General features: G+C 40.1%; 1 protein-coding gene across 3 annotated transcripts; it reads left to right on the top strand.

Moving 5' to 3' along the window:
• Positions 1-778: 778 nt before the first annotated feature.
• Positions 779-23,549, top strand: LOC117268156 (RAC-beta serine/threonine-protein kinase-like). 3 transcript variants are annotated; one of them, XM_033644366.2, is made up of 14 exons: positions 779-900; positions 3,317-3,478; positions 3,628-3,756; positions 3,930-4,041; positions 5,684-5,834; positions 9,051-9,182; positions 10,428-10,493; positions 13,326-13,394; positions 13,521-13,643; positions 14,934-15,062; positions 17,823-18,037; positions 18,121-18,208; positions 20,238-20,340; positions 20,478-23,549. In XM_033644366.2, exons 2-14 carry the CDS (start codon positions 3,433-3,435, stop codon positions 20,555-20,557), a joined length of 1,443 nt encoding a protein of 480 aa, XP_033500257.1. In that variant the 5' UTR covers positions 779-900; positions 3,317-3,432; the 3' UTR covers positions 20,558-23,549. The 3 variants fall into 3 exon arrangements, with proteins under 3 accessions (XP_033500257.1, XP_033500265.1, XP_033500274.1); XM_033644374.2 differs by having other exon boundaries at positions 780-900; positions 3,320-3,478; XM_033644383.2 differs by having other exon boundaries at positions 799-889.
• Positions 23,550-24,614: the final 1,065 nt, after the last annotated feature.

Raw genomic sequence — 24,614 nt, 5'->3', positions numbered from 1 at the left:
TGGATGCCTCTTGAGACGCACCACCTGCCCAAACAGTGTAACGGACCAATTACACCCCCTCATGGCAAACGCAGGACAATGCACCATGCCACACTGCAATAACTGCTCAGGAATGACATGAGCAATGTCACAAAGTACTTAAGGCATTGACCTGGCCTCCAGATTCCCTGGATCCCAATCTGATCAAGCATCTGTGGGACATGCAGATGGTACCCCGTCTCGCAACTCACAGGGTTCAAAGGATCTGCCACCAACACCTTGGTGCCAGACGGCTCAAGACACCCCCAGAGATCTTGTGTCGAGGTCAAAGCCAAGTCTGATCCAAGGAGGCCCCACTGTGGATCCGACTTGGCTCTGACGTAACAGCAGGTCCAATGGATGCTTGATCAGATTGGGTTCTGGAGACTTTGGAGGCAAGGTCAATGCCTTGAGCTCTTTGTCATGTTCCTCGGGCCATTACTGAGCAATTTTTGCAGTGAGGCATGGTGTACTGTCCTGCTGGGGGGTGCCACTGCCATCAGGGAGTGTTGTTGCCTTTGGGGCTGCATTTGGTCCGTGACAGGTGTTTGGGTGGGTGGTGCTCATTAAGTGGCTCCTCACGAATGTCAGGACCCAAGATTTCCCAGAAGGGGATTATAGTTTAGAAGTATAGAAGTTATAGGTCAGAAGTAAAGATAATCCCAGTCATATCTCCCAGACTTCTGGCAAGCAACCACACTGCTTTGAAAATAACTTCGTCTTGCCTGCAGGTGGCGGTGTGTGTCCCAAGAACAGCGACCATCTCTCTAATCCCGAGAAGAAGAGAGTCCATGGTGTTTTCCTGGGTGGATGGCCTGCTCTGGATCTAGCCTGTCAAAACTGCATTGAAACGAGAGCAACGTGGGATAAAGTCAGTGAAATGTGCGTTAAATATTGTTTTAATATCATTAATAGTAAAATATATCGCATTACGAAACAAGTTGAGGAGCCTCTAATGCAAAGCTAATGAGAATAGTTGTTTGACTACCTCGCTATTAGCAAGGCTACATCAGTAACCTACAAGAAGGCATATGATCGCTAATGTAAGACTGTTTACTAATAATAAACAAGCATTTGCAACTTATGCTAGGTCAAGCATTTGTTAGTAATATTACGGTACAGGGGCAAACTCGCCTAGAAGTATCGTATGTAAAGCACGACTGTGTCTTTCTCGTTGTAAAACACTAACTTAGTATGTGATACTGGGCTTTAACGTAAATTAGCAAAGTTATTTCTAACTCATACGATGTTTAAGTTATTTGAAATACTGGAATCATTATCTAGTATATTTGTGGTTCAGATGCACAATAAATACAGATTCACAGTCAGATGTTTGTGGGGTTATTATCTCGATGAACATTTCCCAACTCTCTCTGCCGTAAATGGGTCGTTGAAAGTTAACTGATCACAGCTAGCATACAGCTAACAGCTGTCAGCGTTTATGTGCTAACAGCTAGCTAACTAATGTTAAATGGCAGCCTTGCTAACAGCGACAATAACAATAACAACGAGGTTAGCTATAAATTAGCTTTACGCTGTGATTTGGTCGGCGGAAAAGAACACTGAACTAGATTTAAAGCTTAAACTCCTTATCTCTAACATAAGCCATGACGTTGTATGTTCCTGGAGTGTTAAGTGTTTAACATTAGACATAAGTTATAAATGTAGCACTTCGCCCTCTGGTACATGTTATCATGACACGGTGGGGGATAATAACACCTACAGTAACTGTTCTGCTCACGTCGAGATCACACACGCTTCTCGACATTAAAGAAATACTTCACCCTTTAAATGTCTATTTTTGTATCAGTTAACGTTACTCCGTGTTACGTTCAATTTGTTAAGAAGACTTTGTTTTCCCACATGCCTCCAGTGGACGACGAATCCAAAAACAGAAAATTCGTGATTGGAGTCATAGGGGTCCGTTTTTAACAATAGTAAAAACTAGTGCATACCCATTGAGTGCACAGTTGCCCACGTACAGTTTCACATGGTGTGTGTTTGGGATACAGGTCATAGGAAATTGCAGATTAAATAGTCAACTGAACCCATTAAGAAGAGCGATGTATTCAGACAGAGTTTTTGTGAATTTGATAGTATGATTGCTTTATTGAATGTACAGTAGTACCATTGCCAATAGTGGGATAGTTAGTGGGCTAAAACTGTACATTAGTAGTTGAAGTATCACGTTGAAAGGCAGATACTTAAAATGGTTATATGTTGTATTGACTTAAGAGGGGCGCATTGGTAGTTAACATGGGAAAAGAATATACTAATAGTATAATTTTTGGAAAAAGTAGCTTTGTCACCTGCCTATGCCAATTCTCAGTGACTATGTGCAGTTTCACATAGATTGACCATGTCAGTGAGTAGAAAAACGTGGGACAGACAGAATGACTGACTGACAGAATGACACACTGACGGTTCCGTGATTATGTACAGCACACCATACCATGACTTAGTCATGCAAAAATTAGAAAAAACAAACAAACAATCAGCCACAGGGGGAGCCATAGCAATGGGTCGCATTTTAACCATTTTTAAGCATTTTTCTGTCACCTTTAGACGTCCTGTTCTACATATCTACCAAATTTAGTAAAAATCAATATGGCAGTTAGGCCTAGATAAGAAATTAGCTCTCTAGCTCCCCCATTTTGTTTAATTGGGTCAATAATGTGTGGTCATATGCCTACAAAGTTGGGTGGTGATCGGTGAAACCCTTGAGATGTTATACACCTTAATGTGATAAGCCATGCCCTCCGCAATATTCATTGCCTTATAGAAGCTCAGTTTTAGTAAGTTTTCCAACTTTTGCCAAGAGGGAACTTTAGATATTGGGCCCTAGATTATGTTCACCGAGTTTCATGCAGATCCGTCAAACATGCTATGCTCAGTACAAACAAACAGCCATTTTGATGGGGACCTGACCTGAAAGAAGTATTCCTTTAAATGCAGAGCTGTAATAGGTGCAGAGCACAGCTGAGCTCATGTTTTGGGTTTAAAGATCTTACAGATATGGTGCTTCTTTGCTGACCACTTGTTGAAATGAGACCAGTCATTCCAGTATATCCAGGTGTTGTTTTTGTACATCAGTTATTAAATTGTTCTTGAGTTAATTTTTTTAAAAGAAACTTAAGTTTTAGATTTAATTTTATAAAACTTAGGTCTAGTAATACAGTTAACTGTATTAACCCCATATAACGATTGTCGACCGTCTAAACCACTCTATTTTTCTGTTAGATTTTTTTTTAAGTATTTGAAGATGGTCCTATTTCTTTGTACTGCTTATTTTATTCAGCAGGTGCTGTTCAGATTCGACAGCTGTAACTGAGACTTGAACGGGCCGAGAGAGAAATTCACTGTTCCCCTCCCCAACCTCCTGTTCCCGACCCTCTCTGAAACACATCTCTCACCATGAATGAAGTTAATATAGTCAGAGAGGGCTGGCTTCATAAAAGAGGTAAGAAGCATAAGGATTGGTATGGTATAAATTATCATGCTGATAATTCACAGTGAAATGTGAAATTGATTTTAAGGGTTCAACTTAAAATGTCAGCAAAGTTCTTATTAATTAAATGTACATAAAATTGCTTTTCTTTTCTGACCCAGGTGAATATATCAAAACATGGAGGCCCAGGTATTTCATCCTGAAGAGTGATGGTTCCTTCATCGGCTACAAGGAGAAGCCTGAGCTAACTGACCAGACTTCACCACCACTCAACAACTTCTCAGTGGCAGGTCTGTCCTCCAAAGGGCAAAACACAACTCTGATCAATTGCCTTTTCTTCACAACCATTGCTTCGTACTTTCCAATGCTAGTTGGCTGCTTTGACTTCAGTACAGTTCTGTCCTCTGTGTTAACATTTTCAGCAGCTTCCCATAAACATCAATCTGATTTGTATTATTCACAGAATGCCAGTTAATGAAGACTGAAAGACCCCGGCCCAACACGTTTGTCATTCGTTGCCTACAGTGGACCACTGTCATTGAACGCACCTTTCATGTGGACAGCAATGAGGAGAGGTAAGAACGAGGTAAAATGTTACAGTATCTCACATAAGTGAGTACACCCCTCCCATTTCTGCAAATATTTCATTTTATCTTTTCATGGGGCAACACTATAGAAATGACACTTTGATATAACTTAAAGTAGTCAGTGTACAGCTTGTATAGTAGTATAGATTTACCTTCCTCTGAAAATTACTCAAAACACAGCCATCAACATCTAAACAGCTGGCAACATAAGTGAGTACACCCCACAGTGAACATGTCCAAATTGTGCCTAAAGTGTCAATATTTTGTGTGCCAACCATTATTATCTAGCACTGCCTTAACCCTTTTGGGCATGGAATTCACCAGAGCTCACAGGTTGCTTCAGGAATCCTCTCCCACTCCTCCATGATGACATCATGGAGCAGATGGATGTGAAGACACCTTGCGCTCCTCCACCTTCAGCTTGAGGATGCCCCACAGGTGCACAGGTGAATTTAGGGCTGGATACATACTTGGCCAGTCCATCACCTTTACCTTCAGCTTCCTCAGCAAGGCAGTTGTCATCTACTAGGTGTGTTTTGGGTCATTATCATGTGGGAAAACTTAATAATGAAAACTTGCAGCCCGGTTTCTGAAGAGGGTCGATCATGCTCAGAATTCATGCTTCCCTAAATGAACCGAGCTCCCCAGAGCCGGCAGCACTCATGCAGCCCCAAACCATGATGCTGCCACCACTATACTTGACTGTAAGCAAGGGACAGTTGTCTTGGTGCTCTTCACCAAGGTGCCACACATGCTGAAAGAGAGCACCAAGACAACTGTCCCTTGCCTACAGTCAAGTATAGTGGTGGCAGCATCATGGTTTGGGGCTGCATGAGTGCTGCCGGCTCTGGGGAGCTCGGTTCATTTAGGGAAACATGAATTCCAAGCAGAGCATGATCGACCCTCTTCAGAAACTGGGCTGCAAGTTTTCATTATCAAGTTTTCCAACATGATAACGACCCAAAACACACCTAGTAAATGACAACTGCCTTGCTGAGGAAGCTGAAGGTGAAGGTGATGGACTGGCCAAGTATGTATCCAGCCCTAAACTCACCTGTGCACCTGTAGGGCATCTCAAGCTGAAGGTGGAGGAGCGCAAGGTGTCTTCACATCCATCTGCTCCATGACGTCATCATGGAGGAGTGGGAGAGGATTCCTGAAGCAACCTGTGAGCTCTGGTGAATTCCATGCCCAAAAGGGTTAAGGCAGTGCTAGATAATAATGGTTGGCACACAAAATATTGACACTTTAGGCACAATTTGGACATGTTCACTGTGGGGTGTACTCACTTATGTTGCCAGCTGTTTAGATGTTGATGGCTGTGTTTTGAGTAATTTTCAGAGGAAGGTAAATCTATACTACTATATCAAAGTGTCATTTCTATAGTGTTGCCCCATGAAAAGATAAAATGAAATATTTGCAGAGATGGGAGGGGTGTACTCACTTATGTGAGATACTGTATATAGAGCAAGCTGCCATGTTTCTACTGGGCTTGTGTCAAACTATGGTGAATTTATTTTTGGAATTTCGATGGCATGCAGCTGCACCTTGTGTGTGTAAAAGTCTCTCCAAAACATTGTCCATTTGTTTGATGTAATGGCTGACAATATCTGGGATTTTAACCTCTCAGAGAGGAGTGGATGCGGGCAATCCAGTCAGTGGCAAATAGTCTGAAGATGCGGGAACAGGAGGAGGAGGAACCAATGGATTTGTTCGGCTCACCCAGCGAAAGCAGCCTGGAGGAGATGGAGGTTTTGTTGTCCAAGAACCGCTCCAAAGTGGTGAGACAAAGTTGGGGACATAGAACATTGTGAGCTCATTTGATCTGATCTAAAAAATTGTAGGACTACAACAGCATTTTGGCAATATTTAGTTATGTCCTTGCAGAGACATGTGAAAATCTACTGCTAGCTCACCCAGCACCACTGAGCTAGCTAACGTTACAGCTCAGTTGAGGAGGACGCCATTAATGTTTACTAGGGGTGGGAATCTTTGGGCACCTCACGATTCGATACCGATTACGATTCAGGGGCTACGATTTGATTATAAAACGAGTATTGATGCATCTTTAATTTATGTATATTGATGCACTTTTTCACAACACACATTTCTTTTTGTCTCACTGAATAAGCATTCAACACTTGCAATTTTTAAAAACAGTGCATTTGTAATAAGAAACAGTTGAATTCATTTCCATTATATTTTATTAAACATATAAATGGAAATGCGTGCAAACTGTAAAGTTACAACTTCGTTGTACGGAACCAAAGGTAACAACAGGTATCTTAAATCACAAGATAAAATGCGCAGTTAGCTTAGAGTAACAAATGATTCGGTGGCGACAGACGTCCACGCATCACATGTAACTGCATTCCTACCTGCCTTCAACAGCGAGGCCATGACTTCTGTTTTGGTTTGATGGTAGAGTGTCAGGATGGCCGTGTCGGTGAAATAGCATTGGGATGGGATGGTGTATCTGGGCTCCAATGTATGCAGCAGTGCTCGAAATCCCTGATTTTCCACGACAGAATAAGGACGCAAATCCTTGGCAATAAATGCTGCGATGGCCTTCGTAATTCGCTTGGCCTTTTCCGATGAGGGTGGCAGCTTTCTAATTGCTTCCTCGATTGTTCTCTGGTCGGTAGCGCCACTAGTAGCCGCAGCAACAACAGCCTGCCATGTTTGTTGTGTTGCCAAAGTATTTTATTTTAGCACGACACAGCTTACATATAATGTGGCTCTTGTCCAGTTCGCTTCCGCCGTCAACGTTGTAGAAGCCGAAGTATTTCCACACGTCTGCTTTTAAATTAGAAGGAGCTGTTCAGATCTCATGGCGAGGTGGGTGGTGGTCAGCCATGTTTGTTTTCCTCTGTGCGCGTGTCGGCGTGTCCGCTCCAGGTGCGCATCCCAAAGTGTCCTGGAGATGACGCGTACCGCGCTTCTTAGTTCCGCATCATTTAGAACCTTCTGTATTACTGTAATTAATCGAAATTTGGACGTTTGTGAATCCATTCAGATTCGTCCACGTCCGAATTGCGATGCATCTAAGAATCGGAAATTTCCCCCACCCCTAACGTTTACATGAGCAGAAGCCCCTCGTCCATTAATGATGATGTGGTTGCTGGGTGTAGTTCCTAAATGAAACTGTTTTCAGTAAGGTCTGTGGATTGTCTTGAGTCATAATTACTGGGTCATAATTACTGGAAAGACACATTACTGTTAATTTTTTCAAATGTATTTTTTGGGCACCTTGAGCACTACAAGCCAAGTGCCATCTAGTTCCACATTGGAGAGAAGGCAGACACCTCTACGGCCAGTAACTCCCAACTCACACTAAAACTATCTAGACTGATAAACAACACTACAGATAAAAGGAAAAAATGTGTATTTTTGATCTGGGGCTGAACTGTTCCTTTAAAAACTACATGCAATGGGATATTCATTTAATGTTAAACCTGCAATGACAGATTTTCTGGGCCTCTTAGCAGCAGAAACAAATTGTAATACAACATTGACTTCATCACCTGATGAGAATTGAAACTCGCTACAAAGCTCTGTAAAGCTGAGGGGATCTGCAGAATCAGCTGATAAATCTCTGTGGGTCCATCACTACCAGAGACGCTTTTGACTCACCTTGTTTCCAGATTGTCATTTGATGTGTTGTTACCATAGAAATAGCAATTATAGGCGCTTAAAGGTTTTGTTTATATTTTCACTATTATTTTTGTTGATTTTCAGTAGCATGTTTTAAACTCCCAATTTCATTCATATTACGGCGTTATAGTTGTGAAGTCAAGTGAGTGTTTTTCCCCAGTGGAGAGAGGCAGACCATCTGTACATGACTCATACAAGGGTCTGGACTGCTTTTGAATTATAGTCATATTAGGAAATTCTAAATAGGAGAAAATTGGTTCTCTGAAATCTCTTATACATTAATCTTAAGAACTAATCTGTTGGTAAGTTATTCCTGCTTTAGGCCCAACATATTTTGTCATAGATGTCACTGGTCTTTCTAAAAAGAACACCTTGAGAAGATTTTTTCAAATTTGGCACAAATGTCCACTTGGACAATGATGAACTGATTAGCTTTTGGTGGTCATAGGTTGAAGGTCGATGTCACTGTGACCTTGTTAGTCTCATTGTCATGAACATGATATCTCAAGAAAACCATTAGGGAATTTCTTCAAATTTGGCACAAACATCCACTTAGACTCAACAATGAACTGATTAGAATTTGGTATTCAAAGGTCAAAGTGACCTCACCAACATGTTTTTGGACAAAACTCAGGAATTCATACACTAATTTTGACAAAAACTCAACTCAGGTCAGATGCTGAACTGGTGACACAAATCTTGGATGCTGACCTTGAAACTGTGCTGATCATATAGATCTCCTGTGCTGCCGGGGAGAGATTTGCTCAGCATCCATGTTTTCATAGACATGGATGTCAACTAAAACTACAACTTGACTGGTGCGTGAGGCGGTAATTCTAGTTTAAAAAAGAAAACAATTTCTTTTAGCTATAATCAACAACTAGGGTCAAGTTTTAACAGTATGCCAATGGCTGAGACTGGGAACCAGTAACAGTGGACCCTAGTCATTTGGTCAGTTATTTAAAGACCAAAGCAATTTTATAGAATTAGGAAAATAAATTTTAATACATTATTATTATAGACACCATCTTCATTGAACCATACCAAACATTTAGCAGACATCTTATTCTTTGCACATTTCAATTTCATAAAAGCTTTTCTAAAAAGAGAGACATCCTCTATTACTAGTTGTAAAAGAACAATAAACTAACAACAGCAGGAAGCATAGTATTCCTCCAGGCTGTGAAGATATGAGGCGTGACTTGTATGAAACGCTCATCCCTGTCTCAAGATTTAATGCGTTTTTTTAATTTATTTATTTAAGTTGAATCAATTCTTTACAAAATTTGTTGAAATCCATATCCCAGTTTAATTCTCACACCTCGGCCTTGTGTACATTGCAGACAATGAGTGACTTTGAGTACCTGAAACTGCTCGGGAAGGGGACGTTTGGAAAGGTGATTCTGGTTAAAGAGAAGTCCACCGGAGTACATTACGCCATGAAAATACTGCGTAAAGAGGTCATCATAGCCAAGGTAAGTAGGATGTGTGTGTGTGGACGCACTTCATTTTCGCTATCGCAGTCACTCTTCTCATTCTGCCACGCTTTTGCTCCAAGACACTTTGTACCTTCATACCATGAATGCTGCAGAGTGTGTGTGAGTGTGTGTGTGTGTGTGTGTGTGTGTGTGTGAGAGAGAGAGAGAGAGAAGGAGGAACACTAGAGAACAGCAGAGTGGCTAATTTCAGTGTTGCAATATTATGTCAGACTGAAAATAAGAATTAATTAATTAGGATTATACTATGGACACATTTAGAGCCATTTTGTTACATTTAGACAAAAACACATACATTTTATAATTTTATTACCACACAAAATAACAAAACAGGGACACAAGAATGTGTCTTATGGAGCAATTTGTGAACGCACTGTTTTTATTAATTTAACCATCTACACCATTAAAGAAAACAGACATACTCCCATCTGTAAAATGTTATTGACTGTGTAAAGACATCAGATTTTAAAAACACAGTAAACAGTAACTGCATTATACTCCTTAAGTTGTGTCTGGAAAGAATCCCTTATTTAATTTAATTAAATTTAGTGGTACCTTCTGTAAAATCTGACATTAAATGTTTTACATCAAGTTATTTATTTCTTTGTGTTAAAAGCATTTGTCCAGGGTTCCCACAGTCATGAAACTTCTGCAAAGGTTAAGAAATTAGAATAACTATTTTCCAAGCCTGGAAATGGTTTGGAAATAACAGTCTTGAAAATACAGTATATTGTTATGCTATTGTTTGATTTTTGATTTTTAAATCCCAAAATATGTCTAGTGATTCATGAAAAAGGTTCCTTGTACTACCAAGGTAAAATCTAGTGCTGCACTGCCATTGAAATGTCACTAGTATCACTCAATACACTTAGACCAGACCGGCATCACGTTATGGTGGAGGTTGGTGGTGCACAACGAGGACTCCTGGGTGTTTAAACTACATTGCAAATGAACTGCCCCCTGCTGGTTCCATGGTGATGGTGTACTGGACTGTTGCTGATTTTGGGGCGATTTGGCAGCATGAAATAAGAGACTACTGTATATGCCATCTTCTTTCTTGCACCCCAGCTGTTTGAAAATTTGGACACTTTGCAGATTAAATCAAAGATAATAACACACTGGATAGTTACCATCTTGATGCCTCTTGTTCTTTTAAGTAACGTTTTACCTTTTATATATTGCATGTTTTTTCTGTGTTGCTAACAATACTGTGTTTGTTGGCAGGATGAGGTGGCCCATACAGTTACAGAAAGCAGAGTGTTACAAAATACACGACATCCCTTCCTCACGGTAAGAATACTTACAAATGACTTCACTTGACAGGGCTCTGTAAGTAAGCCCAATGCTGTGTCAGAGCAGCCAGCGCTCACTTGTGATTTTCATTTTCATGAGCCAAATGGTCCTCAGGTTAGTCTGAAAATTCTATGTGCTGATCCCCTATTGGATGATTTCACCAGACACTTGGCTCAACATACAATAATTCTTACCAGCATGTATTGCTCACACGCACACACTGTGCTTTTTAGCCACTCTAGCAGATATTGTGTAGATGGCAGCATCTGTGGGTCCACCATTTAAATCCAACAACTATTGGAGAGATTGCCATGAAATTTGGTTCGAACACTGATCTTACTCTCAGGATGAATTGTAATAAGTCAGTGATCCTCTACCTTTTCATTTAGCACTAACATCAGGTCAAAATGTTAGTTTGTCCAATACTTCAATGACCAAAGACCTGCATCCCATCCCAGTAGCCTCAACTCTGATATGTGTTTGGTACGAATTGTCAAATGTTAGTATCCTAAATAGTAAAAAAGAATAGTTAAATTAAATATACTTTATTTCAAACATTTAATTTTTGCTTTTGTTCTTTTGCGCATTCCAGTGATTTCAGGACCTTGACCAGTTCCCACTAAAATCTGATAATGGCCACTTTCAAAAAACAAAAACAACAGCCAAAGGGAAAATAAAAAGTTTTTAGTCAAAAATCCAGTTGAAGCATGAAGTCTTGCAGTGTGAATGTAGCCTTAGGGTGTTTTCACATATAGTCCTTTTTAAATGAGCTGAACTCAGTCCTCTGAAAGTGGACCAAAAAGTGGACCGACAGAAAAGGGACTCAGTTATTTTTGTGTTCACATTGTCAGTTCATTTCAAAGTGGACTCAGTCCTCTTTCTGTTCACACTATAGCCTATATTTTTATTTTGTATTGATATAGTGTTTTTATACTTTGATGTGGCACTGCAGTGTGGTCATGAAGCCCCTGTCTTTCAGATAAACTTTTGGAGGACTCTTGGAGTGTTCACATATATGCAAAATAATACAGTCCACTAAGAGGGCTGAAAACGACCCTTAGTCTTATTACATAACTGTTGGACATGTGTGTCATTTTATTTACGCCTCTGTTCTTGTGACAGCCAAGGCAGGAGGCCTTATGTGTTTGGGTTGTTCTTCCGTACGTCCATGTGCACATATGTCTGTTCATCCTATTCTTGTGAATGCAGTGTCTCAAGAATGCCTTGATGGAGTTTGTTCAAATTTGGCACAAACGCACTCTTAAACTCAAGGATGAACTGTTAAGATTTTGGTGGTTGGGGCGTCGGTGGCTTAGTGGTAGAGCAGGCGCCCCATGTACAAGGCTGTTGCCTCAGTGGCCCAGGTTAGACTCCGGCCTGTGGCCCTATTGCTGCGTGTCACTCCCTCTCTCTCTCTCTTCCCCTTTCACACTTGTCTGTCCTATCCATTAAAGGCTAAAAATGCCCAAAAAAATCTTAAACCAAAAAAAAAAAAAAAAAAAAAAGATTTTGGTGGTTAAAGGTCCCTATGTACTCATCTGTCTCATTCTCATGAACACAATAACTCAGGAACACCTTGAGGGAATTTCTTTTAATTTGGCACAAACGTCCACTTGTACTCTATAGGCCCGTTTCCACCGCAGGAACTTGGGGGTAATTTTACGGGGCCGGGGCCGTCGGTGCATGTCTCCACCGCAGGAACCATCCCCGAAGGACAGAGTTCCGAACTTTTACAGGGGCTAAACAAGCCCCTGCCTCGGGGTAGGTACTCAGAACGGCCCCGAAAGACTCCTGGCTGGGGCTTGGGGATTACTTGGTGCTGATTGGATATACTCAAGGAGGGATGTGACGACAACAGAAAGCAACAAAATAGCCGGCATTTTTAAAACTCAGCAGACGAGGGTTAGCTCGTTTATATAGCTTCCGCTGCCATGTAAAAAAAAAAACCTCACTAAATGGCCCGTGAAAATAATATTTTTTTCCAGTGGATATCTTAGTTACAACATGATTGAGCTAGCAAAGCAGTTTTGTGTTGATATGTGTGGTATTTATTCAGTTTTGGGAAATCACGATGTCTAGAAAGCATCAGCTGACAGGGACAGCTAACAGCAGGCTAACAGCAGGACGTCATCTGTTAAAAGCCTCCCATTGTCGGATATGACATGAAACTACTCCAGTTAGCTCAATCATGTTGTAACTAAGACATCCGCTGGAAAAAATATTTTTTTCACGGGCCATTTAGTGAGTTATTACAGACACTGCTGTCAGCTAACGGCGTCCCTACGTCGCCCCGGGCAAAATGGTCGCGCAACAATTTATGTCACATCCAGAGGCAGCCCGTAACTTTACAGGAACTTTCTTGTACTCCGCTCTCTCAGTGGAGACACAGCGGTTGAGAGGGCCGAGCGAGAGGACGTTCCTGTAGTAGTTCCTGCCCCCCAAATAGTACCAGGAACTTCTTCAGTGGAAACGGGCCTAATGATGAACCAATTAGAAAGATGTGAAGATGAGATGGAAAGATGTGTGTGAAGCATCCATGTTTTCACAGACATGAATGTAAACTGTAACTGAAACTTGATGGGTTTGTGGAGGCATACAACAACAAAGTGGTACTTCTAGTCGCTTTTTGAGTCAAGCATCTTAAACTGAAGTCAGGAGCTCCACAACTGATGATGTGAATCATCCTCATTTAGGGGGCAACCCTTACATTTGTTTGTTAGTATTTACCTGTAATTTGTTACCATTTTCTTCCTGCAGACACTAAACACTAAAGTGAAGTATTGCACAGATGTAAGTGTGTGGAAATCCTCTTTTTGCTTCTTCCTGCAGACACTGAAATATGCCTTCCAAACCCACGATCGACTCTGTTTTGTAATGGAATATGCCAATGGAGGCGAGGTGAGACCTCACATGCACAGTCACATGGAGATACATTAATAACACTAGTTGTCAACAGCTTGCTGTGCACAAACAGATCTTCTCTAAGAGGTGAGTCCTGACTCCATATGCTCTCGCCTCTTTCAGCTCTTCTTCCACCTGTCACGGGAGCGAGTGTTCACAGAAGACCGGGCTCGCTTCTACGGTGCCGAGATTGTGTCAGCGCTCGAGTACCTCCATTCACGTGACGTTGTTTACCGTGATCTGAAGGTGAATACTCCCATCAGTTCTGAAATATACAGTATCCATACAGGGTTTGTATCATGACTTCAGAGAAGATAATGTGAAGGATTCTCATTTTAGATTTTACTTGGACATTTTAAAAGGTTCAATAAAGATGACTTCTTAGAAAAGGGCTCAAGCATTTAGAAGCTTTAAATAGCAGTTGCAGTGTTAATTGTTTTAATACATCAATCAAAGTTTAATTTCTAATTTCTTAAACAGCTCACATGACATGGGACTTTATTCGGCTCACTGGCCATTTTGATACCCAGCACGGATTTTACAAATTTAAGATTTTTTTAAAGACCATTTCAAATTTTAAAATAGGTATGTATGGGACTAAATGTTTGGTGGGGGATATAACAGCTAGAGTGGAGGGGAGCAGTAAAATCTTCAGATAAATTTATGTTAAAGTTGCTTTATCTCTCAAAATTTTTGCTCTTTATGAATTGTTTTTAGTAAAAATGTAGGAAAACTTGTGCTGGTTGTTGACATGTAACAATCGTATCAAGTGGACTTACACATTTGGCCAGTAAGCCTCGAAGTGACAGGAGTGCCAACCAACTGCCACAAAAATTCAGTCTTAATTTCAAGGAACAGTGTGTAAGATTAAGGGGGATTTAGCGGCATGTACCGATAAAGATTACAGTTTGCAACCAGCTGAAACTTCTCAGAGTTGGAATTCCTTCAGTATTAATTGTTAAGTTTTTTGGGGGGAGATAAATTATCTGCAGAGGTCTCCTCTCCAAAACATGGAGCTGGTGATTAAAACTGGTATAACACTGAATAAAGCAGTTTCGTGTTAAAAAAAAAAATCAGTTTCTCCAGTGCTGTTCACTTTGTTGCAGATGGGTTGCTAGCCTAGCACCTGCTAATGTGTGCTTACCTAATTTCTGATCCAGATGTTCAGGAGGTTTTTACCAGGAGCCACATTATCTGCAGAGGTCTTTTCCTCTCCAAAACAAATGGTGATCCAAACTGCTATAAACACTAAACAAAGCAGTTTCACATTAAAAAAAATCAGTGTTTGTGAATCTTGTGGAATTTAGTTCTGCATTGAGTGCATCACTCTACATACTGTGTATTATGCGTGCAGCTGTGTGCACCAGACTGTACTGTGACAGTTTAGCGCAAATACATGAAGTGTTACAGCCCTATCAGTGACCTAATCAAATGATCTGTTGTATTTGTTAAAATAATAAATTCTTACCCCAGAATCTGTCATTAGATCCATGATCTTAAGAGTTACATCTGATGTGTATGTCATTCCACTCTCAGCTGGAGAATCTGATGCTGGATAAAGACGGTCACATCAAAATCACCGATTTCGGTCTTTGTAAGGAGGGAATTACCCCAGATGCTACCATGAAAACCTTCTGTGGTACTCCGGAATATCTCGCACCTGAGGTGAGGCACTGAAACTGACTGGGTGGCACATGTACAGCACAGTTTTTGACCTCTAGACAAGCAGTCACATTTTCCCACACACTCAGTGTCTCCATTACCTACAGTATATTTTCATGAAATGTAAATATACATATAACTATATATGATAACAATGTGTGTAATATCAGTTTTCAGTCAGTGATATCAATTTATTTATCTGTTTATTTATTTCTGAATATGTTCCTATGACCATATAAAATATGAAGTAGTTTCACCCTACATTACTGTACGGGTCCAGTGGGGCCAGACTGGTCCCAACCAGAATGGTGTGGTAAAACATATTTTTGGTGCAGGTAAAAAAAAAAAGATGGCACATCTAATTTCAATAGTTACATGCAGCTGTTCGTGTGTGCAGACAAAAGTATTTTCGAGCCCTGCTAGGGCTGCAAAGGGTCAGGAAAAAAAAATCGAAAATTTCTAAGGGAAGTTAAGCTCTAGAATTTTTCAATTTTTGCATAATTTCAATATAAAAACCGCACCTTTGAATAGTGAAATTATGTGAAGGGGAAATTACACCAGGTCTTGTGACATGTTTTGTTAAAAAGTATGCCCATTTAACAGCATTGTAACCGGGGTTTCAAAATTCCAGGAATATTCAAGTTAAAACTTTCTGTGGGAATTAACTGGAATTTATGGGTATAAATGGGAAATAACATTAATAAAAGGGTCATTTGCTCAGGCTGTATTTACCATGACATGCAGATAGAAACTAATCTTTACCATAATATATGCAGATATAATACATGCATTTGTCTTATTATATAGCATGTGAAACATGATGTGGTGAGTTAGCTAGCTGGCAAGTTAACTAATGGGGAAAGGTGGCAACAATGAGGGCTGTATGTAAACTTAAGGTTTGAAGTAAATAACGAACTTAAAAAAGAAAGGGAAAAATCAATGGGAATAGATTAATTAAAACTCCTGAATTAGCATGCTTAATCAAGCTACATCCCACATGGTAACTGTTAGCAGCAAAATGTACAAGTTGTTAAGTTATCTGTGTACATTGCCTTGGGCTGCTGTCTGCTGGTTAAATTAAATATCATAAGAATTTTAAAATATATTTACTCCAGTAATATAGTTAAAAGTTACATAAGAAGCACTGGGTCCTTTGGCTCAGACAGTGCAGTAGTGTTGGCAGAGGTGGGTGCTGCACATGTGATGGGAGAATACACTGTGCATGCAGAAGATTGTAAATTTGGATGTTAATCACACATGTTTGAATGTTTGCGGTTATCTAAAACTGAGAATGCCAGGTTTAACAAACAGAAGGCATTTATAGAAAAAGATTACTGAAATTTACATATTTAGAATAACCTCAATTTGTCATCTGTGCTTTCATTTCCCCTGGATCTTATCATTAACATGTCATCATACAGTTTACAAAATGTCTTTCCTTTGTTACCTTCGCCAAGGAGGTTATGTTTAGAGTTTGGTTTGTTTGTCTGTTTGTCTGCAGGATGACAGACAAACTACTTGCCTAATTTTCATAAGTCCTTATGGAAACTTGTACCATGGGCCAGGAAGGACCCTTTAAATTTTGGAATGGATCTGATTCTTGGGGCCAATACACAAATTATTTCTCTATTTCATTAACATTGCGAGATAGAGCATAGGTTACAGCCAGTGGTGTAGTGGCAGTTGATGAGGTGGATGTACTACGAGGTGGATGAGTAGGTTACCATTCTATCTTCCAATGGCCTTTTGACTAATAGAAAGTCAGACTGTGGGTATACTCTGTATACTCAAGAGTATCACTCAGCTGAATAAATGCCATACATCTTAATAGCCAGTAGATGGTAGTAAAGTTCAATAGTTACAATTCATAACCGTCACAGAAATGATGACTATATCCAAATTCACAGGTACTAGTAGTCCTCTGGGCAAACCTACACATGTAAACATCATGCAGAAAGCAGTTGTTATGGAGCACTCAGGTACAGTGGTGTCGTGGTAGAATAGGTACACTTTTGTATTACTGCCACAGTTGTAACAATGCTATTTTTATTTTTTTTTTAAACTAAGGTATGGCTATGGAAATTTAAATGCATGCATATCATACAACTGAATAAACTCTTACTCACATCCACATTTAAATTTTCTGCAATAAACTCCACAAGAGATCTTACTGAAAAAATAGATATTTAGAATTAAGAAGTACATATTAAAAGTCCAAATGACCATATTTTTACATAATTTTGACAGTTTTTGAAATAGATCTCCTGGTATATATCCAGACGTACATCGTGGTTGTGCTTGCAGACTTGCATATCATAAAAGACTTGACTTCTGGCCTTGGTGGAGGTCTGTGCTCTTCGGGTGCCTCTCTAAGTTGTTTAGTGTTTTAGCTGAGACACTACAACACATCTGTGCATTTTCTCTGCATGCAAGAACTTAACTCTTGTCTCCAGCTCATAAGTGGAACATTTAAAATGTGTAGGTTTCAGGGGAGCAGATGTGGAACAAATTACTATCCTCTGCAAAATATGGCACAAATGGGTTGCTGCTAAAGGTAGCAGTACCAGGAATTTGTTCCAACACTTAAAACACCACCGCAAGCTGTAGCCTCTACTTCAAAAAAGACCTTTTTTTGATACTATATAACAAGCATTTCAGTAAGAGCATGTATAATAACTTCGGAATAAAAGCAACCTGTTCATGATGCATCTGAGCCTGTTGTTCCTGAAATAATTTTTAATCAGGCAAATGTCTGTTTCACAGGTCCTAGAAGATAATGACTATGGCCGGGCAGTAGACTGGTGGGGTCTGGGTGTAGTCATGTATGAGATGATGTGCGGCCGTCTGCCTTTCTACAACCAGGACCATGAGCGTCTGTTTGAACTCATCCTCATGGAGGAGATCCGCTTCCCCAGGAACCTGTCACCTGAGGCCAAGTCCCTGCTGGCTGGCCTGCTCAAGAAGGACCCCAAACAGAGGTATGTGTCAGGGTTGATCCTGTGTGTGTATTAATTTTGGAAATACCTGCTTAATTCTTACATGATATTTTTTGGACTGACAGGCTGGGTGGAGGTCCCAATGATGCCAAAGAAGTAATGAGTCACAAATTTTTCATCACCATCAACTGGCAGGATGTGGTACAGAAGAAGGTAAGATATTCTCATGCTAGAGGAAGTGAAACGGAGGTTTGCTTTTAAGTCACAAGCCTTTTTTTACACAGAGATGCCACAGTACTGCCGCAATGAAGACCTTACATCCTGCTGGCTTTGCTTTTTTATCAGAACAAAACAACGTTCGCAGAATGCTGCTCCAGTGTGTACTTTTTGACAACATGCTGACATTCCAGAAGCAAAAGAGTCATGATGGGCGTGTCGTCTAACACAACAGCATTGGCATCTAGCATGACATATATCGTGCAATCTGGCAGTGCTTTCTAAACAATAACAATTGCATAACAATCATTTACCATCTCTGTTATATGGTGGTTGATCTCGTCCTCTGCTTGGAGAGTAAGGAGTGCCCGCACCTCATTGTCTCCCCAATTCGTGGATGTCATTAGTTGCTGTTCTTCTTCTTCGAGTTAGCTGCTAACTGCTTCTAGCAGCTTTTAAATGTCCAAATTGGGAGCATAAGATAGATAAACAGTTCTCAATGAAGGCTCAGTCATGAAGGATGACATTAACAACATAGTAACCCTGTTGAGTGCAGCTGTGTGTAGTTATGTTTATGTTGTAAAAAAAAAATTCAGAGTTCTCAAAGAAAATCACAGTGTCGGAATGATACAGCTCTGATCTCCCCCTGTTGGATATATTTTTATGCCTCTGTGCCACCGATAGCCATTGTTGGAGGCATTGTGTTTTCGGGTTGTCCGTACATAGGTACGTATGTATGTACATCCATCCGTCCATCTGTCCAATTCTCATGAACATGGTATCTCAGGAACGCCTTGGGGGAATTTGGCACAAACATCCGCTTGACTGAACAAGAAACTAGGGTTACAATGGTATGAGATTTTCTCGGTATGATGACCATCTCAGAAAATTCTGCGGTATCACAGTATTGCAGACTTAATATTACTATCAGTTACAATGACCCTTAAAGGGCTTTTTTAAGTTAAACATATAATTTAATACTATAATTGAAATTTGGATCTTTTTTTTGTTTGATGAAAGTATGACTAAAAAGCCTTTTGAAAATAACTAAAATAAAGGTGAGATTCTTCATCCAGTTGCATTTTTTTCAACACTGTAAATAAGCAAATGTACATGGTATGATAACCGTCAGTTTTCATACCACGGTTTACCTTGAAACCTGTATATCGCTGCAACCCTATGATGAACTCATTAGATTTTGGTGGTCAAAGGTCAAGGTCACTGGGACCTGTATCTGTCTCATTCTTGTGAACGTGACATCTTAAGAACACCTTCACGAAATTTCTCCAGATATGGCACGAACTTCCAACCGGACTCAACAAGGAACTGATTAGAATTTTGGGGTGAAAGGTCAAGGTCAGTCTGACCTTGTATCAGTCTCTCTCGTGAACTCCATATCTTAATAAGGCTCTGAGGGAATTTCCTCAATTTGGCATAAACATCCACTTGGACTTGGACTTGGACTTAAATTTGAAAAAATAAACTGCAATTTGGTGGCCAGAGGTCAAGACAACTGTGACCTCTCAAAACATATTTTTGGCCACAACTCAAGAATTCATACGCTAATAATGGCAAAATTAAATGCAAATGTCTAATAGGATAAAATGATGAAGTGATGACATTTCATATTCAAAAAAATCAAAGGTCAACTTCACTGTCATCATAGTGTCATAACTCGAACAGAATGGGAGACATTTGATCAGATGCTGAATTGGTGGCACTAATCTTTGGTGCCCACCTTGAAAATGTGTTGATTGTATAGATCCTCTGCTGCTGGGAGGAAGATGTGTGTGAAGTATTCACGTTTTTACAGACATGGACGTAAACTGTAACTGCAACTTGACTGGTTTACAGAGACATACAACCGCGAGGCAGTAATTCTAGTTAATACCTCAGATGAACACAAAGTATGCAGGCAGTGGGTGAAAAAAGCCGCTTGCATCAGAGACCCGAGGCTACATGCAGTCATTTTATAATGTTCCCAATCTAATTACATTTCACCAATCTTCTCCCCTTCCTGCATCAGCTCAACCCACTCTTCAGACCACAAGTAACATCAGAGACAGACACCCGGTACTTTGATGACGAGTTCACAGCACAGACCATCACACTCACTCCTCCAGACAAGTGTAAGTGTCCTATGGCTGTGGTTTTCAGATCTGGACAGTGACACTCTGTCAGCTCCTGATCCACCACTGTTCCTGATCAAGGTCTGGTTTCTTGACTTGGAATGTGACGGCTGACTTCTGCTTTCTTGTTCTTACAGATAACAGTCTGGACTGTGACGACTCAGGCCAGCAAGCACATTTCCCCCAGTTCTCCTATTCTGCCAGCATAAGAGAGTGATAGCATCTCTGCCACACACACACACACACGAACAACATGAGGCATGAACACCTTGGCCACATCCTTACAGCTATAAAATGACCAGAACTTCCATATTCAATGAGGTTTTAATCCCATCAGGATCTAAGTGCCTCGGCTGGTGGCCATTTTGTTCTATAGAAAACCCCTTCGTCCACACTATGGACAAAGCCTGGCCACACTGGCTGTACTGTATCAAACTGGACTTCAGTACCTCGCATGGTCAGCAGCACAACTCAACAACACAATGTCTGTAGCACCAATGGATGGCCTCTAAACAACTACTGCTGCTTTTTCAGACTGTAAACCACCGATCATTTTTAATGCTCTCCCTTTTATGGTCTTATGAGAAGCCATACAGTTCCTTCATGATGTTTCCAAGTGCTCTTCTTCAGAACTAGCTATTACCACTGGTGATAGACAAGTTTATATGAGGGAGGAAGAAGCGTGGTAGTTTGTTGGGTGTTTTTCTTTTAGGTGTGTGTGTGTGGATCTTTTATCTTTCTTTTTTTTTTTGTTCTTTTTTCGAGAAAAAAAAAAGGGGGGCATCGAATTCAAACTGAATGTCATCACTTTAGTTGGAGTGAGTCTGTGCGAGCATGAGGTTTTGTGTGTGTCTTAATACAACGCTTGCCCGATGTGCATCAGGAACAACAGATTAATTGATAACAGATGATGATCAAAGTGTCTCCGCGGAGACAAGCTTTGAGTAGAGCAAGACATGTTAGAGAGAGAGAGGCTGTCCTTTATAAACTGTATGCAATGAAAACAAATCACTTGTTTATTAGTTTCCTCTCATCTCAGAATTTGAACTTTTGTGAACAGATCTGTCAAGTGCGACATGTCAATTATTGGGAATTGGGAATACCTTAATGCACAAGGTGTACATGTTATTTTTTAAAACAAGATTTTTTTAATTCTAACACATATTTGATCCTACTTGATCAGCAAAATACACACCATCCACATGATTAAGAGGCTTAATAAGCACTTAGTGATCAGAGTAGACCTCATTTTTCTCAGATGGACCATGTTCATTAATGTAGCTGAAAGCTTCCTGGAATTTTTTTTTAACATCTCATGAATATGTGTCTGTTGCACCGAGTGTCAAAAACTGTGAGATACCAAAAGCTGGCATCAAATGTCTGGTCAGTCATTATCCTGTTGACTGATTTACATAAACCATTGGCCAGATTAGACTATTTGATTTTGACAAAGTTCTTACACAGCTGCATGAGTGTAGACAACATTTAACATTTCAGAACTTTGTCTTTTATTTTGGTTAACTGAGGGGGAAAATGTTAGAACCATCAAAGTAACGTATCAGTAGCGCCCCCCCAGAATTTTTTATGGGGGGGCCAGATGGGGCCACTGAAAATCTTGGGGTGATACACCAAAACCAAAAGCCATAACTGAATTCAGGAATTCGACTATGCTGTTGAAGTAGAGAGGTAAGAAACTGCATACTGATGTACTTTGGTCTCTTATTAGACAGTTAATATTGCTATTTATGAGATTAATACCAGAACAGCTAACAATTTGAGTTCCACAACAGTCCTGTTTTGATATGTTAGGTATCTATATATGTTAGGTGATTCACTGTTCTTCAAATAGGCTGATTGTCTTGTTCCTTAAAAAGATAAATTTACAGTTTTAATTTGAAGGATTACAGGAACAAAACATTTACTGTGAACAAGTCTTCTCAAGCTTAGGACAGACATGTGGGTACCCATAGAACCCATTTTAATTCAGATATCTTGAAGTGAAATGTAAGGGACTGCCAGTTGTTCCGTTAGCCAGATTTTGAAGCGTTAATTAGCCCCCTTCCCGACAAGCTATGCCAATATGGTTGGTACCAAAGGATGACTTACTTTGTCTGGTTTCCCAAGATACCACTACCTTTGTGCTAGCTTAAAAATGTGCGCGCATCAGCCTCATAAAGTGATAGTAAAAAAAAGATAAAGATAAAGTAATGTTGGCCTCCAATAATTTTCACCAGGGGGGCAACAATTGTGTCAGGGTCGCTATGGTATTGCATCTGTACTGAAACAAAGGTGTTGAATCAGCACTACTATTGGGGGAAAAAAACAGCACCAAACTGAATTAATAGCACTTTCAGAGTACATGTTCATATTTGGAGTGTCATCCTTTCTTAGCATTCAAAGCTATTTCTGTAATATTTCTAATATTTGTTATGATGTATCTTTGTAGCCTTTCTATGAAAGTAGTCCGTCTTCAGATCATCATTCACCATTTTATGCTTTACCTGTTAGAGACTTTTCAAGTTTGAAGTTGTGGCTGAGTATTTTTAATGTCCTGCTGGCTATCGTGTGTCTTGTAAATCTTAGTGTGCTTACAATGTTTCAGTGCATCCACCACTGCTGCTTTTCAGACCCTCTGTGCTACCAGATTTAATCTGACATATTTTAGCTGGAGCGCTAAGAAATCATCCAGGGAGCTGTGGAAATCATGAACATGGTCCATTGTGAGATTTTATGTTTGTGTGCAATGGTGACTTGCAAGGATGTCTTCTTATTATTTTCAATTCTTCCCATTTATTATTAATCGCTGCACAACATTAAATGGTAAAAAGGGGAGGTGAACCGTTAAGATTTGCAATACTGGGTGTTATACTGTACATGAAAATGCACCCAACATTGTATTGGTGCTACACTGTTGAGTCACTGGTAATAAATAAAGAGCAGGTGCAGATCACCCGCTCAGCTTCCCGTTGCTCACAGAGCCTTCTATCATGTTTTTCTGCTGGTTTTACTCCTCAACTTGCTGTTTTCCCTCATCCTTCCTGTATCCTGAACCTCTTTTACCAATAGTCTCAAATTAAGGAAATTCATAATGGTTGAAAGAAATGTATGTTTTCAGTTGCATTATTCTATTCAAACAATTCATTTCTATTTGTCTATGAATGTAATTCTGAAAGACAGTGATCCAATACACATTTTTAACTGTCATAATACATCCTGGACATGTTGTGTCTTGATTCTTTTCATCCCACCACTATAAGGTGCTGAGGGTTTGTTTCTCCTCTTGGTTTTGTGAACGCGGTGGTAGATAAACAACTGTTTACCTTAAGACACAGAGTGTACTGTTAGTCCTGCCTTCCTCACCCTTAGTTTTGCAGGTTTCCTGCCTTGTCACTTTTCACTCCTGTGTTGAAACGGCATGAAGCAGATGTTACAAATAGCCAGTCTGAGATCACTAAAACCTGGGAAAGTCATGGGATTTCTAAATCTCATGTTCCTGGCCAGGAAAAGTCATGGTCTTAGTTAAATCCTTGAAAGGTTTGGAAAAGTCATTGAATTTTGTTGTGTTTAATGAAATTAATTTTTGCTGTAATCTTACACATCATAGATAACTTTCCATGTTGTGTAACAGAACAGTGAATTCATCTCTGTAGGTGTTGACGCAACATAGGTCTAAAATGCGTCGACACGTGACAAAATTTTTGCTATCGTTCATTTATTGAACAATTGTTCCGTTTGTTTGTTTGTTGTTAAACATGGCCATATTAATGTATGAGCATGCATGTGAACAATACCCTCCCACCCCCCAACAATAGGGCTCTCCTGAAAGCCATAGTAGTCTCTGCACTGTTCGTCTATACATCCATATGTTCACACATCCGTGCATCCCATTCTCATGAAGAAGATCAATGAACTCATCAGATTTTTGTGGTGAAGATCAAGGTCAGTGTGACCTGCAATTTCTTCAAATTTGGCACAAATGTCTCCTGTGACTGCCAAATTCTAATTAGTTTATTCTAGAGTCAAAGGTCGAATTATGACAAAATTTCACACAAATGTCCAATAGGATGTAATGATGAATTGATATTTTATGTCCAAAAGGTCAACCATCAACTTCACTGTGACATCATTATGTTTTTCAAAAACACACACTGGCCAGTACTCAGCGTTATATATCAGGAACAGAGGTGGAGACATTTTAAACTTAACAGTTTTTCCCCATTGACTTGATGCACCTCTGCCAACGACGCTCAGAAGCTGACTGCAGGGATGCAGTG

The sequence above is a fragment of the Epinephelus lanceolatus genome, chromosome 11, assembly GCF_041903045.1.
Source record: "Epinephelus lanceolatus isolate andai-2023 chromosome 11, ASM4190304v1, whole genome shotgun sequence".
NCBI lineage: Eukaryota > Metazoa > Chordata > Actinopteri > Perciformes > Serranidae > Epinephelus > Epinephelus lanceolatus.
This window is presented reverse-complemented; position numbering and strand designations above follow the sequence as displayed.